Below are 14,102 nucleotides of genomic sequence, written 5' to 3'. Positions count from 1 at the left end.
AAGCATTTTAATCTGCAGAATATCGAAAATAATTCCGTTTAAATGGATAAAAGTTATGAACTTTCCGTGTGAATTGGAGAGTACTTGACTAAAGTATCTTAGTTATACCACCCGATTAAACAGGATGTAACATTAAGAGTTAACTGTGTTTTTTTTCCTGTAGCATGTTTACTTTACAATAAATTCACTAAAAACCCATATTTATCCGCTTGACTCAAAATGTACACGATAATTATCGTCCTTAAACCAACAACCACTTTATTTTTATTTTTTTTTATTTGTGAAGTGAGCTTTAAAAAAGTACCTGAAGGCAGCATCAGAGGTCACGTCCTGGTGAGAGACTTTTAATGTAGAAAATGCATTTACTTTACAGTAAAGCATAATCGTATGTTGTTAGACAGCAGAAAATGTTAAACTTTGGCAAATATAACTCACTCAACAGATATAAATTTACAACTGAACAAGATGTCAAAAAAAAAAACCAAGTATAAAAGAGGAGAAAAGATATACACGGTCACGTGTACACAGGTTCTAAATAAATTTGGATCCTACAACGTCATGAAAACACCCTGGGCTTTAAAAATACACTATATCCCCCAAACGGATGCTAATATTGTATTTCAACTGAGAAACAACACTACATAAAAATATAGCAATGACCATTTTATTTATGTAGAACATTTCATTACATGTAAACTCAATACGCTTAACATAAAAGGTCTACTATGCCTTAAGGTATTAAAAACAACAAAACAAACTTTGCAAAGAACTAAAATAACACACACACAGTTACCAGGTGTAAACTTGGAAGAAATAAAAAGATATTGAGTCTCTTGGTGAATGTTGAAATAATTGTAAAAGACATCAGTAGGCAGCTTGTTCCACAGAATAGGACCACAAGAAATGAAAGCTTGGATCTAATTCTGGGAAAAAATCTCCCCCTGATGGTCTGAGACAGCTAATCGGGTTGTAGACATTGAGCAAGTGCTTCATAAACTGATAGAAGGATTTTAAAGGTGACTCTGTGTTGAACTGAGAGCCATTGAAATGGATTAATATGTTCAAATTTCCATCTATGTGTAAGGTGAAGTTGTTCTACTGATAATTTGGACAATCCAACAAATAGAGCATTACAGTAGTCTAACAGTAGCTGTACTGAAAGTATGGACCAATTTCTCAGTCAGATTGAGATATACATTTTTTGTGAGATGGGGGGGGGGGGGGGGGGTGATAATTACGAACAAATTCTCAGTCTTTACATTTTCGGACCAATAACAAATATTTCGGTCTCTGTCTAGTTCTAAAAACTTTCAAGACATCCTCAAAAGTATGTCTTTACATTCTCTTCAGTAATGCAAATATCTTATTAACTAACATCCATCAACAGTCTAACTTTTTCTGACAGAAAAAGCCGCTCTGTAGCTAAAACGTCTACATCTGAACACTTCCTCTGTGCCTTGGTAGAGTGATCTGCTCAATTTCATCATCAGAGTCTTCCTCTACTAGTCGCTGGCGTGAAGATGATGACTTAAGGGGAACCGAGTCGAATCCGTCAGATGTTCTCTGGAAACATATTGATGGCAACATGAAGCAAGGTAAGTCAGCTCAAGTAGCTCAATGTGAACGGGAATGAGGGGGTTACTGACCTCGCGTGAGAAAGACTTAATTTTGGTGAAAAAGGATTTCTTGGTGAGGTCCATGAGGTCGTCCTCTGCATCCTCTCCCTCCATTATTGCACAGCTGTCTGCGGTGGGCAGCTCGCACTCCCTACCCCCAGAGGTCATCATCAGCCTGGAGTATTTATACTGCAGCCTGCAGATGGGAGACAACAGGAACAGCACCTTGTTCTCTGTTTTGTCTTTGATGTATTTAACGGTTTGGATGTGCCAGCTGTTCTATAAACACTACAGGAAGTATAGAGTGTGATAGTCTCACTTGCGTGTCTTTTTCCAAAAATAACAGATGAGACTGATGAGCAACACAGCAGCAACGGCTCCAGTGGAAACACCAAACTTGAGCCAGAAATCCAGAGTCACGCAAGCGCTGACTTTTTGTGCAGGCAGCGGCTGTCCTCCGTAACACTGCACAGGCTGCTGCCACACATAGGTGGTTCTCTGAAACACACATGCGAGCATTTAGTCCAACTTTCCTCCCTCGTCTGTCTTGAGAATTATGCTTTCTGGTGGAGAGATCTGATAAGCAGAGTGCTATCAGGCTCATATTGTTCAGTTAGCTACAGGCAGCAGGAGATTAGCATTTAGTGAAAACTAGACTTTTGATGAATGAGCTTGAGATATGGTAAGCAGTATGCTAACTGGACACACTGGAAGAGTGAGCTTAAACTGAGTGCTATCAGTCTTCTCATCTTACCTGCTGGAAATTGTAATTCACATTATGCTGAACTGACATTTAATCTCCATAAAAGATGCTTGTGCTTCACTTTAAATCACAAGGAAAAGTGCACTTTATCTCTTATCTTAATCATTGTCTAAATATTTTTTCTGTAATCCAATGCAACAAAAAATATTTTTTTCTAATTATATCTTTCCATAAAACAACATGAAATGTGGAAAGATGTGATGATGGATCTGACGCAGAGGAGGATTTTTGGCAGTATGTCTGCGGGTATGGAGCATTACCTGTATTCCCTGGATGCAAGCACTGACGATTTCTCTGTAGTGGTTTTTAGTGCAGAGTGGACACGCATGCTGGCTCTGCCACAGAAAGTGGAAAGTGCAACCATCGCATGTCCCCTCTGAACAGTTACTGTGGAGGAAAAGAAAGTAAGACAGACGGTCAGAGGCTTTAAAAACGATCTAAGGGGAGTCACTCTGTCTGCAGCTCTGAATGTGACAACTATTAGTGCAAAAAAAACGGCTGCTGTTTGTCAACAAAGCAGTCGCTAGTCGACTCTAGACAGGTCGAAGGTCGAGCTCGGTTTTTGTTTACAGCACCTTGGCAGCATGATGCGATTTTTAGCGGTCACTGTGGGATCGCATCTCATCCTGACTGTAGCTGACCGGCCTTGTTGACAAGACTGAGTTGCGTCACTGGACCTGGAAACATCAAAAGCACACGCCAAGTGAGAAATTTTAAAGTGCTCTTGATTCTCTGTTACATTTTAATTTCTAAAAGATGATCAAAGCTTCTTTTTTTTAATGAATATTTACTACTGAACCATCTACATGGATCAACAAAATGAATGAATAGCTGTGAGCTCACTTACTTGTAATAGAATAGAACATCTGGCAGGCCCAATGCTGCAGCGAACATCCACTGTGGAGAAGAGATGTTACCAAGTGTCGTCTCAGTGGTTACACCTTTGGAATTGGAATACATGTGCCATTATGATATATTAGATATACAAAGTAAAGTATATTTGATACAATTATGGCCCTACACTCCAGCAGAGTAAACACTCCACTGTTCAAAAATAGTAGCTGAAACACTTCTAGTAGCATCCTTAGGGTTATTAATTTATTAATTAATTTTAAAAAAGACCTGTGCTAATCCTGAAAGCAAATGTCCAGAAATTGCTTTTCTGGAGCACCAATGACCTTGAACACTGAGGAGCAGGAGAAATGCAAATCCTCACAGCCAGCTTAATTATTATCTGAACACACTTTTCAATAAATGATTAACAAACTCCTGCAAGTGTCTCATTGTATTTACAGCAAAAACCAAAAACCTATTCATTCAGTTCATACCAATGAGTGAGTCACCAATAAGGAAAGGCTGTGAGGACACAAGGCTCTGACTCCTGATGTCAGAGGGAACCACAGTGGACTGACAGACATAACCTTTGACCTCTCTCCCACTCTCTGTTACGTTATCCACACAGGAAGCTGGCATTCGGCCCTGTGAGAGAAACACAGCAAGGTTAAAATGCACGTCAAACGCAGTTCTGCAAAAAAGAAACGTCACTTGGACGGTTGCCTTCTCACCTCTGTCCCACACAGGCCCAGATTAAAGCGATGGAAGTACCGCAGGCCTTTGCTGGTGAAGCGGGGGCTGCTATGGACGCTGGTGACGTTGGCCAAAGGAGAGAAATCGTAGTGCAGCAGTGCTCCTTTGCTTGTGCGCAAATCCAGTATGCAGTCACTGAGACAAGCTGTATAGGCCTGAAGGACGAGGTGAGCGTGTCAGCACACATCATACACTGAGAGAAACACCTCACGTTCTGTCTGTGGGAAAGCCAACTATTATAGCTGGCATGTATATGGCAGAGACATATGATTTCCTTTGCTACTTTAGAGCCAAGTATTTCACATTTAATACTTCGTTTTTCTGTTTCTGACCCTTCTGTATCATCAGTGTGATTTTTTTCCCTTTGAAAAATCGAAATAAATTTGCACAAAACATTTTTTAAGGAATAATTTCCCAAAAAATGCCAGATCTAGCAAATATTATACAAATTAAAATTCATATATGCAAATGAACATTTAATTTCATTTTAAAAAAGTAGAATTTTCAAGCAATTATTTAATGGTTCGGGCTTTAAAGAGTTAAGGAATCACTGTCTTTTGAGGATTTGTTTTCTTGAGTGAAATTCTTTACATATTTACAAATTAACAATAAACTAATTTTCTTTAATGGTAGTGAATAAAGAGCGTCTTGGATAGTTTACAGAAGCTCAACAGACATGAAATCACAGAATAAACAGAAAAATCACTTTCCACAATAAAAGATGTCAATGTTTTGGGTCTTGTGGATTTCAGACAGTAAAGTGATTGATTTGTTTGAGCATGTGGGATTAATTTGTGTAGTTTTATTGTGAGATATACCAAAAGAAATGGAAAAAAGAAAAGACAGCCTGTTTTATAGTTTCTTTCCTCATTCATGCCCCAAATTACATTACGTTTTTCTCTGTAATGGTTTTAAATCCCTCTGCACGCTGCAATTCCACAAAAAAAAGGAATACTAAAAAATGTAAAATGTGCACCTGGACACATTCATGTGCTGCTTTCGGAAAGAGTTTTTTTCTACACCTTGTTTGTCGTTGTGTTTGGCCCACACCGAATACAAGCAGCTTCCCCAACTGGCTGATCAGTCCTAATGAAGGTGTTTGGCGGGCACTTCTGACACGCTCCTGTCCCGTTGACCATGTAGTGTCCCGGTGGGCAGAGAACACAGGCAGACCCGGCCTTAACAGACGTCAGAGCACAGCGGCGACACTTCGTGGCCACGCCTCCGATGGCGTTGGTGATGACGATGGAGTAGATCTTTGCAACATCTGCGCTGTAGTTCCTCTCCTGAGGGAATAGAAATACAAATGTGCCCTGCTTAACAGGAATGCAGTTTATCATTTAGCTCTATTTTATAGTCAGTATAAAACGGAGAGAAGGAACAGAGAGAACAAAGGTCATTTAGACTGAAGTGAACGCACAGCTCCAGACTGCCATCTAGAGACTCGGTACAAAGTTCTCAACAAATCAACCACAACCAACATGACACTGCAGCAGGTGGTCACAGCAAATTCCAGTTAGGATTAAAAACATGGACAGACAGTTGCAAACATATTATTTGCAGTATTTATTGCTTTGTGTTCTTGCCCTCCTGTCAAATCTCTCTGCAGGTAAATTTAAACCTTGAATATTGCTGCACTTTTAAAAGCTGACACGTTGTTTTTATGGCTGAAGGTTTGGTGTGCGTGCAAGGGGTGCGAGCGAGAGGTTGAGAAGAAGAAAGATGGGGAGTAGAGGAAGCAGTAGTAGTAGAAGAGGAGGAATAAAAGAAGATAATTAAGTACGATCCAGTTCTGAAGCATTCCCCAAACAGAAGACCGTAAAAACTCCAACATCTTAATTATACATTAATATGATGCTCTTATTTTATTCATCTAAATGTGAATAATTGAACTGATAACCATGAAGTGCATTAGTGACTTTATTGTATTCTGATTTTATTTATTCATTTACTCCACATTAAAAGGAATAACTTAAAAAGTCCAGTTGACTGAGGGAGAGATGGATGACTGAAGATAATAATGACTGTCAAACATACAGCCCGGGGACCAGAAATGGCCCCGCCAAAGAGTCCAATGCGGCCCACTGGATGGTGTTAGAATATTAAAAAAGAAAAAATAATTTTTTAAGTTTCTCTGTATTTAGGTCAGTTTTACAGAAGTACAGTTTACTGACAAAGAAATCTCTCAGAGCCGAGCATAAAACATGTAAACAGGTGAGTAAGAAATAAACCATAACAGTGAAGTTCCTGTTTCTACCCTTTTTTATTTTATTTCGTTTTATTTTTAAAAACAGTGGGTCCAGATTTTTTCCTGTATTAAAAAGCACATTCTCTGTAAATTAACAGTAAATTTCTGTTTTTAACTACAGTGCAAAGAGTACTTTAGTCATTTATTTTTTAAAGCATATGCCCAAGGCAGTGCTGTAGTTTCACTGGTCCACCCAACTTAATATGAAATTACCCACTGTGTGGATCTCAATATAAAATGAGTTTGACACCCCTGGTCTAAATAGGGAGTCTGGAAAAAATTTACTTTTGAAGCTGAAATATGAATTTGCTAAGAAGGAAATAAATCAACCTGAGTAGGTGGGATGCGTGTCTGTATCTCACCGTGCCATCTGTTCGCTTAAACGTCCAGGTGAAGCTGACGGTGCTGTTGCTCTGGATCAAGTAGGAGTATGACTGCTTGTGGTTTCTGCCATTCCAACGCTCCACCACATCATTGTTCCACTGATTGTATCCCTACAGAAACAAAAGCACATTCATTCATTTATTCATGTGCACATTATACATCCTGAAGGAGTCATGCTACAAAAATGTTGGGACACCATCCTCACCGCCAGGAAGTAAAGTTTACAGTCAGCTGTACAAATGGTCTCAAAGACGAAGGTGATGCGAGATAGCTCACTCCTCTCAGCGTCTTTGACCATGGACTGAGGCAACCTGTGAAAACCAGCGGCGTTTTATTAGACGTCTTTAACAACTCAAGCTCAAATTTGAAGAGAAACTTTTATGTTTAGTTCTTGTTTGACTTCACCTGTATCCAGGGACACTGAGCGTGAGCATTAAATAGTCTGTGTCCTGGTCCCCGGGGGTGGTGTAGATATACTCTCCAGCCACCTCCCACGCTGCCATTACAAAAGATAAAAGCTGTAAGATACATTTTATCCCAACAGCAACGTACACATGCAAACATACTGTGGATAATTTTTGAAACCAAAGCAAACTAGTTTAATTTTTAAATGAATTCCTCTAACCTACTTACAACTAAGGATCTATTACACAATTCACTTCAACCATTACATACGCTTCTGAAGCTGATGTGCAGGTTTAATTCTTGGCCTTGGAAAGTTTGCAAACTAGCAAATTATTATCTGTGCCTCAGGCTGTTTAATCGCTTTGCTATCTTTCTACTTTGAGAAGTTCTTCACCACAAGTTAATGATTATGTCTATTCACCCATAGTAAGAGATCATCAGTACATCATGAAAAGGTCAGCCATTTGTCACAGGGTTAAATCACAGAAACAGACAACTATTCACACATCTTTAGACTACAGGAGGAAACCAGAATACTGAACTAAGCCAATGCAGACAGGAGGACAACATGCGCACTCTACACAGAAAGGCCTCAGACTGGATTCAAACCCCATTCTTGCTGTGTTAACCAATGCACCACCATGCCACCTACACCTCATTCTCTAATATTAAGGTTCTCACCAGTACGCCGGTTAGAGTCACTGAACACTTGATTGTAGACGGTGCTCTTCATGTTGGCTGGCATCGTGTTCCACCATTTGTACTCAAAGCCCACCACCGGTTCTGTGCCAGCAGGGCACTCGGTGCAAACTGAGCAATCAGTGGAAAATCACATCAGGATATTAGGTCATTAGTGTCAACAATATTAGACATACCACCTTAAATCTTATGACATTTCCTCTCATGCTGTCTAAAAATGTAACTAACTATTAACATGATTGCCTTATTTTTTTAATATCACACGATCAAGGCCAAAATAAAACTATAAGGCCGACATCAGTAAAACACAGTAAAAAGGAGCGGAGTGGCTCTAACCTGTGCCATTAGAGAAGGATCCGCTGGGACAGGGCTCACAGGTGGAGGAGTTGGAGACAAAGAAACCCGGGTTGCATGGCGGACAGGTTTGCTTCTCCCCTGACGCGGGAAGCTTCAGTGCTCCTTCGACAGTCTCACTGCAGATCTTAGGCTCGATCCATTTGTACATGAGCTGAGTCTGAGACACACACCAATACACAAAAAGAAGAGGCAGCAGTGGCAGCGTTACAGCTCAATCAGATCATTTATGTTAAATGAAGCCTAACATTTACACCAGTGCGATTTTTAAAGAAAAACCTCCACTGAGCCAGCAGGAGCTCTACTTCCACGTATCATTACCTTTCCCTCAGAGTCACAGGGGGTGTGGGTGTAGAAGTAGTCACTGCTTGTACATGCAGGTCTCGGTTTGCAGCTCGCTGAACCGACGACTGGAAATGTTTTTGGATGAGGAAAAACGCACAGCACACATTTAAGTCCAGAGAAAAGATTAACTTGACCACTAAGCAGTAACTGCTGCATTTGCATGTGTGTGGAACGTAGCAGTTGTAAGTCTGTAAGAACGCTTTACTCCACCTGGACAGAGATAAGCAAACGGGCATACCTGCGTATTTATCTTCCTCGCATTCATGGCAAGTAGTGGCACCTTTATTGGAGTAGGTATCAGCGGGGCAGGGGGTACAACGTGCGGACCCTGGGTTTGCACTGTGGGTGCCGGGTTTACAGTGGAAACACTCTGATGTGTAGGCCACCCCTGGAGAAAACCAAAAAAAGTTAATCATTAACAGAAACAACGTGTTGGTGGGAAAAGGGAAAAGTTTAGGCCTGCTGCACTCCTATCTTACCTGATATCTGAATGTTTCTCAGCAGCACAGGTTTGACAGCACTGCCCTGCAGGGAGTATGCTATAGTTCGCCAGTACAACACATTGTTGCCCTTATTTAGTTCGACCTGTACAGAGACAGAGTGGGGCATTCATTTATTCAAAAATTCCCCAGGGCTGGCCTTGAGTGCACTGAAGTGCTAAAACTGCTTCCTGGACAAACCGTGTATTTGCTCCAGCTGCTCTCTGAGATCCGCATCCACCGGCTGTTAGAGTCTGTCGACTGACACTGGTCATTCTGAACCTGCAGGAAGACGAGAACATTTCACCAAATACTCACACCGAAAGGTGATCTGTGTCAGCTGAAGCAGCAGTCATTTACAATCCTTACAAAGAACTCAAAGTAGATGCTGGTGTCAGGATAGAAATATTCAAAGGACAGACTTCCAGGCTGTTTCAGGTTCACGGCGTAGGACAGCGTCGCAGTGCATTCATCTGTGTTTGAGGCTATGTAGTCACCCTTTGGTGTCCAGGTTGAGCTGCAAAAACATCAGCAAGCAGCAACAGTTTAAAAAGGTTTTGAAAATTGATACAGAGGGCCTCAATCAATCAGATAAATCTTGACAGGAGGAGGGAGGGGGCTTGGTACTGTGAATACTAACTTGGAGCAATCCGTTTGGTCATTCCCCTCATTCGTTATCACGCCGTGAGTGACAAAACCAGTCGGCAGGCTGTCCCACTCGTCAAAGGCCACGCTGGTGCCCAGAGAGTAGGTGCCCGCAGCACATTTCTGACACTGCTGTGACTGCATATCAAGATACTCCCCCTCATTACAAGAGAACGCTTAAAGGAGACAAAGCACATGCTGAGAATGGAGATGTGCACCTGACAGTGAGCGTATCTGTTGTGCAGATTGAAGACTTGGAGAAAATGCCTGAAATAAAAGTAGGTTACTGCTTACTGCACTGAGTCCCTTTGACAGGATCTGGGAGGCCCGTGCATATGTCGGCTTTGTTGGGAACTGCAACTCTCCATCTCGACCCGAGGACGTCACACTCTGTGTACTCAAAGTGATAATCTGACTGCAGGGATGAAACACAGGTGTGAGTTTCACACAGTTGGACATAAAAGCACACAATGGATAACTTGCACAGCCGGAAGTGGGAATAATAACTGTAAATTTAAAAAAAAAATGCAAATGTAAATAAGGATTATTTTGCAGTTTATCTGCCCATTTTGATTCCTCACATGTTCAGCATGTAAATTCCTCACACACAGGAACACTAAACTCATTGTTGCACCCTTGTTTTAAAAAAAACAAGAATTCCAGGTTGCCTTATACTTCAGGAATCTTTTCGCCAAACCAGGACAGCCTCTTTTACAAATAAAAGCGGAGGCTAATATTTGCCCAGGAGCCCGTCTCAACTGTTATTTTAATCACGTTTATCAAGGATACTGCTGCTTCTCTGCAGCCTTAAGGGTTTACTCAGCTGAGAGGAGAGATGCTGATTCGACCGGTCCCTTTGTAAACATTTAATTTAAGTGTTCTCGAAGAACTTTGAAGACAACAAAAGCTCTCAGTCGAATGACAAACACAGTCCCACCCATAATGAGGTAAATTGGGAGGAGACAAAACATTTAAGTTAACCTCACTGAAACAAGGCATGAACACACAGCAGGCACAGAGCGTAAACTGGAGATTTGGTCACTGGTCAATAAAAGGATGTGATATTCCAAGGAAGGTCATCTGCCACGCCAATCTACACCCACACAGCTTCATGGGATTAATAGTTAACAGAAACACAGCAGCAGCTGCACTCCTCCATCCTTGTGTTTTTGAATTAGAGCTGCAACATTAGCTGTGCTAGGGTATCAAGTGAATGCAGGTCCTGGGTGGGAGGATTTGATGTAAAAATGCATCGAACTGGAGATGTGCTGTAGCTTAATTGCCCTCTTTAAACAAACACAGGGAAACCAGGGCAACGGGACATTATGACCGCTGTGCCACATGGTGAAATAAACTGGGCTGAAAACAAGAGTCACAGAGGGGAAAGGAGCACCTAGCAGGACTGCTTTCTGAAACTGAAATAAAAGCCTAGAGGTCCATATGGTGCAAAGTGTGCTGATCAAAAGGAGTGGTTTGAGTATTATCTCAAGCTACTCCTGTTATGCAAACTGACCACAGATATGGAGGCTGTAAGAGAGCGAGCAGGCTGTGTAGTATGTGGGACCTCTAGTAAAACAAGTGTAGGAGTACTTTAAACACTTGAAGGGGAAACATATGTTCAATCTCACAAACTGCTCAAACAAACTGCTGTTTGTGCTCATTTTAGTGTTTGCTTTTAGTTTAAAGAGTGATTCAGCATTTCACTTGAACATGTGTTACATCAAACATATGTGTGTTTTCTAGACCAACCTTTCAACCTTTCATATATTTGAAAGTCTGAAGCACACAGCACATGTACCAGCATCTGTCTGCACCCCCAGAACTAGAGTGAATTATAAATACAGCTGGTTTGTCGCAGCACACGCATGAAATAAATCCCTTGGTGATTTAGAAATGACTGAAATCACAAAAACGAATAAATAAATAATATGAATCGCCTCACCTCTTTGCACATGGGCAGATCCGCGGAGGTTTGCAGAAAAAGCAGCCACAGCAGGCAGTGGCTCAGGTGTGTCAGGCCGGGCTGCATGGTCACCTGCTGTCGGTGCTGAAGTGATGGAGACGAAGGAGAAGAGGTCTGACCTGCGCCCTCAGGTGCTGGAGGCGCGGCTTCCCTCTCACACTCTGGGATGTGATTGGCTTGGTGTTTTTACTCTGAGTCCGAGTTACCTTTTAACGATCACCGTTTTCCTGTGAAAGGTTTAACCGGAAGTTTGCTGTTGCTGAGAAACCGGGTTGTAAACGTCTTGCTTTAGCTAGAGTCGTTTAAAGGCCGCAAAAAGAAAAAATCAAACAAAGTAATCTGGACCAGTGTTTGTAGATCTAAATATGTCAAACCGGGATCCTTTCCCCTCTCCGAGGGTAGAAAACGACCTCACTCTCTGCGGCTACAGGCCGCAGCAGGTGCGTTAGCTTTAATTACTATAACTTTATCTCCTAAAGAAACCTCCGGGAGGCGTTATTGATGCTTTGTGTTCAACAAGTTATACCAAAATATACTTTTTACACTAGTAGCACTTTATTATTAAGAGTGTACTATGTTTTGCTTTGTTTTTTGTTTTGTTTTTTATGAAATTAGGGTGTAATTTACTTGTAAAAGGGCAACACTTTTTTTTTTTTGGAAAGAAGTAACAAGTTATACTGTGAGTAATTTTAAGAAGTGAGTAAGTACCGAGTATTTTAGCCGAGAAACTAACGATATTTCCAAATTTTGCATGATAAATATGGTGTAAAAAGAAGAAAGAAAGTAATTACATATTATTAAGTGTACATGATGTTTTTGATTTCACAAAAACTATACTGAAATTTTACTTTACACTGGGGGAATTACACCCTTAGTTGCAGGCTGTATTACAAGGTCTTACTTTTTAATAAGAATACCATCTGGGCCTTATAAATATAAGTATAAATGTATACATAAATATTCTAACACATTATATTTTTGTTCTTTACTTCCAGTGTTCTGACACCTGTAAGTTTCCTATTTTCTTAGTCTAAAGGACTCTGTTCCACAAAGCTTTTTGGTCTGTTTTGAAAAACTGGGATGCTACAACTAGTGTTTTCTTTTGGACCTAATTGTTTTCATGAGAAGGTCACATTTACTCATCAAATCTCTGTTTACATCTCACACATAGATTTTTTAGTACTAACATAAAATATTTAATTTCAACATCAGAATTGTAGTATCTATTTATCTTTTTTTTTTTTTAAAACTGAAATGAACAGAAGTACAGAGCCAGAGGAGCAAATAAATATCTTGTTGTCTGGATTGGAGCAGATTATTTGGCTCCTTTGTTACTTTTATTGTCATTTTAAAATATTAATGACATGGTTTTTTTTTTTTAACTTACTGGGGAACACGGTGGCACGGAGTGACTCACACAGTCCTAGTATTCCCCTGCTGAAATTATGTATAACCACTGCTTAACAGTGTGATAAATAATTAAGGACTGAAAAGTAGATTTGGACACGGGTACCTAATCCTTATAATGTCACTTGATATGTAGGTAACTGATAAATGAAGTAAATTAAATCTAGGTATGCAGTATTTAAAAATACACGGTAAAACATTTCAAAGCATGTTACCTAGTGCACTTAGTTATTGTTATCTAATGAAGTTATTAAAAAAATTAACTTAAACAAATAAGAATTATAAAAACCATTTGTAAGATTTCATTCTACGTGGATGTCGTTCTATGCTTAAAAATGTAAATAAGTTTGAAATTTGGAATCTATGCATATTGTTTCTTTGGAAATTTGGAATTAGTCTTATTTCTTATCCTGCAGAAAAAAACATACAATAAACCAACTCACATCGCCCAGACTGAGGAACCTTGGAGTCGCCTCCACGACACAGCCACTGTGTCCAGCACCCAGCGGAGTATTTTGAACTGTACACAGGTATGTCGTCAGCATTCACTTATGAAACCACAGAAAGGCTGAAGTATCTCTACTTTGAACGACTGATCTGTACTCAACCACAGACTCCAAACGACAGCCTCGACCTTCAGCTAAACGCGGTCTACGATCACCACAAGAACTGCTTCTGGAGCAAGAACCAGATTTTGTACCAGAAGGAGACTGTCTCTGAAGACCACAGGCGGGTGTTTGTGATGTTTTGGCAGTGGTGCATCAGGTAGTTCAACTGTGTTAAGATTATTTGTATGTACTTTTACAGGAAAGAGGCAAACTTAGAGATGGAGGAAGCAGAAAGTGGAATCACAGTGTGGGTCGACAAACAGCTAGGCGCTCTATTCGCATCAGCTGACACACAGGTAAAGCTTGGTTAAATCAATCACAATGAACTGCAAATGTTTCATCAGCTCAGAGAAACCTAATACTTCTAAAACTGCAACTCCAACCCTAATCCACTGACCCTGGGAGGAGTGTGTCTTTGTCTGGAGTCAGGTGTGTCCAAATACAAACACAATGCACTTATCTTTGCTTCACAGGCGTCTTCAGACAGGGGCTGCTCTACAAAGCACAAGAACTTCAGCGCCGCATGAAGCTTCAAGAGCTAACATCTCTAACAACTGCTGACCTCGGCCCTGAAAATAAACGAGTTCTTTCAATGCTTC

The 14,102-nt window shown here is 40.6% G+C and overlaps 2 protein-coding genes across 3 annotated transcripts; one reads left to right on the top strand and one right to left on the bottom strand.

The window, feature by feature from the left end:
* Positions 1-324: 324 nt before the first annotated feature.
* Positions 325-11,806, bottom strand: elapor1 (endosome-lysosome associated apoptosis and autophagy regulator 1). Its single transcript, XM_085259370.1, has 22 exons — positions 11,468-11,806; positions 9,820-9,940; positions 9,521-9,701; positions 9,250-9,397; positions 9,082-9,162; positions 8,881-8,986; positions 8,640-8,789; positions 8,378-8,466; positions 8,039-8,216; positions 7,685-7,813; positions 7,004-7,094; positions 6,804-6,909; positions 6,577-6,708; positions 4,989-5,252; positions 3,945-4,121; positions 3,708-3,858; positions 3,227-3,320; positions 2,955-3,056; positions 2,640-2,766; positions 1,936-2,114; positions 1,647-1,812; positions 325-1,563 (listed from the first exon to the last, which is right to left on the bottom strand). The coding sequence occupies exons 1-22, from the start codon at positions 11,552-11,554 to the stop codon at positions 1,432-1,434; spliced, it is 2,991 nt and encodes a 996-aa protein (XP_085115496.1). The 5' UTR covers positions 11,555-11,806; the 3' UTR covers positions 325-1,431.
* On the top strand, positions 11,501-14,101 carry cfap276 (cilia and flagella associated protein 276). Of its 2 annotated transcripts, none has more exons than XM_085259372.1 (5): positions 11,501-11,619; positions 13,312-13,425; positions 13,509-13,624; positions 13,703-13,799; positions 13,977-14,101. In XM_085259372.1, exons 1-5 carry the CDS (start codon positions 11,581-11,583, stop codon positions 14,028-14,030), a joined length of 420 nt encoding a protein of 139 aa, XP_085115498.1. In that variant the 5' UTR covers positions 11,501-11,580; the 3' UTR covers positions 14,031-14,101. The 2 variants fall into 2 exon arrangements, with proteins under 2 accessions (XP_085115498.1, XP_085115497.1); XM_085259371.1 differs by lacking the exon at positions 11,501-11,619 and adding an exon at positions 11,681-11,928.
* The last annotated feature ends 1 nt before the right edge of the window (position 14,102 follows it).

This window comes from Mchenga conophoros, linkage group LG20, assembly GCF_057382185.1.
Source record: "Mchenga conophoros isolate Kocher_MC1m ecotype Shallow Benthic linkage group LG20, M_conophoros_male_GT1.1, whole genome shotgun sequence".
Classification (NCBI taxonomy): domain Eukaryota; kingdom Metazoa; phylum Chordata; class Actinopteri; order Cichliformes; family Cichlidae; genus Mchenga; species Mchenga conophoros.
The sequence above is the reverse complement of the archived record's forward strand: the minus strand, read 5'-3'. Positions and strand labels throughout refer to the sequence as shown.

Bases quoted from the DNA above. Each gene is read 5' to 3' on its own strand.
- elapor1 (XM_085259370.1), bottom strand. From the start codon at position 11,554: ATGCAGCCCGGCCTGACACACCTGAGCCACTGCCTGCTGTGGCTGCTT. The intron at 9,163-9,249 runs GTAAGGATTGTA...GTCTTCCTGCAG, and splicing joins GCATCTACTTTGAGTTCTTT to GTTCAGAATGACCAGTGTCA. The intron at 2,767-2,954 runs GTGCTGTAAACA...TTTCCTCCACAG, and splicing joins AATCGCATCATGCTGCCAAG to TAACTGTTCAGAGGGGACAT.
- cfap276 (XM_085259371.1), top strand. From the start codon at position 11,854: ATGTCAAACCGGGATCCTTTCCCCTCTCCGAGGGTAGAAAACGACCTC. The intron at 13,426-13,508 runs GTATGTCGTCAG...ACTCAACCACAG, and splicing joins GTATTTTGAACTGTACACAG to ACTCCAAACGACAGCCTCGA. The intron at 13,800-13,976 runs GTAAAGCTTGGT...TTTGCTTCACAG, and splicing joins TCGCATCAGCTGACACACAG to GCGTCTTCAGACAGGGGCTG.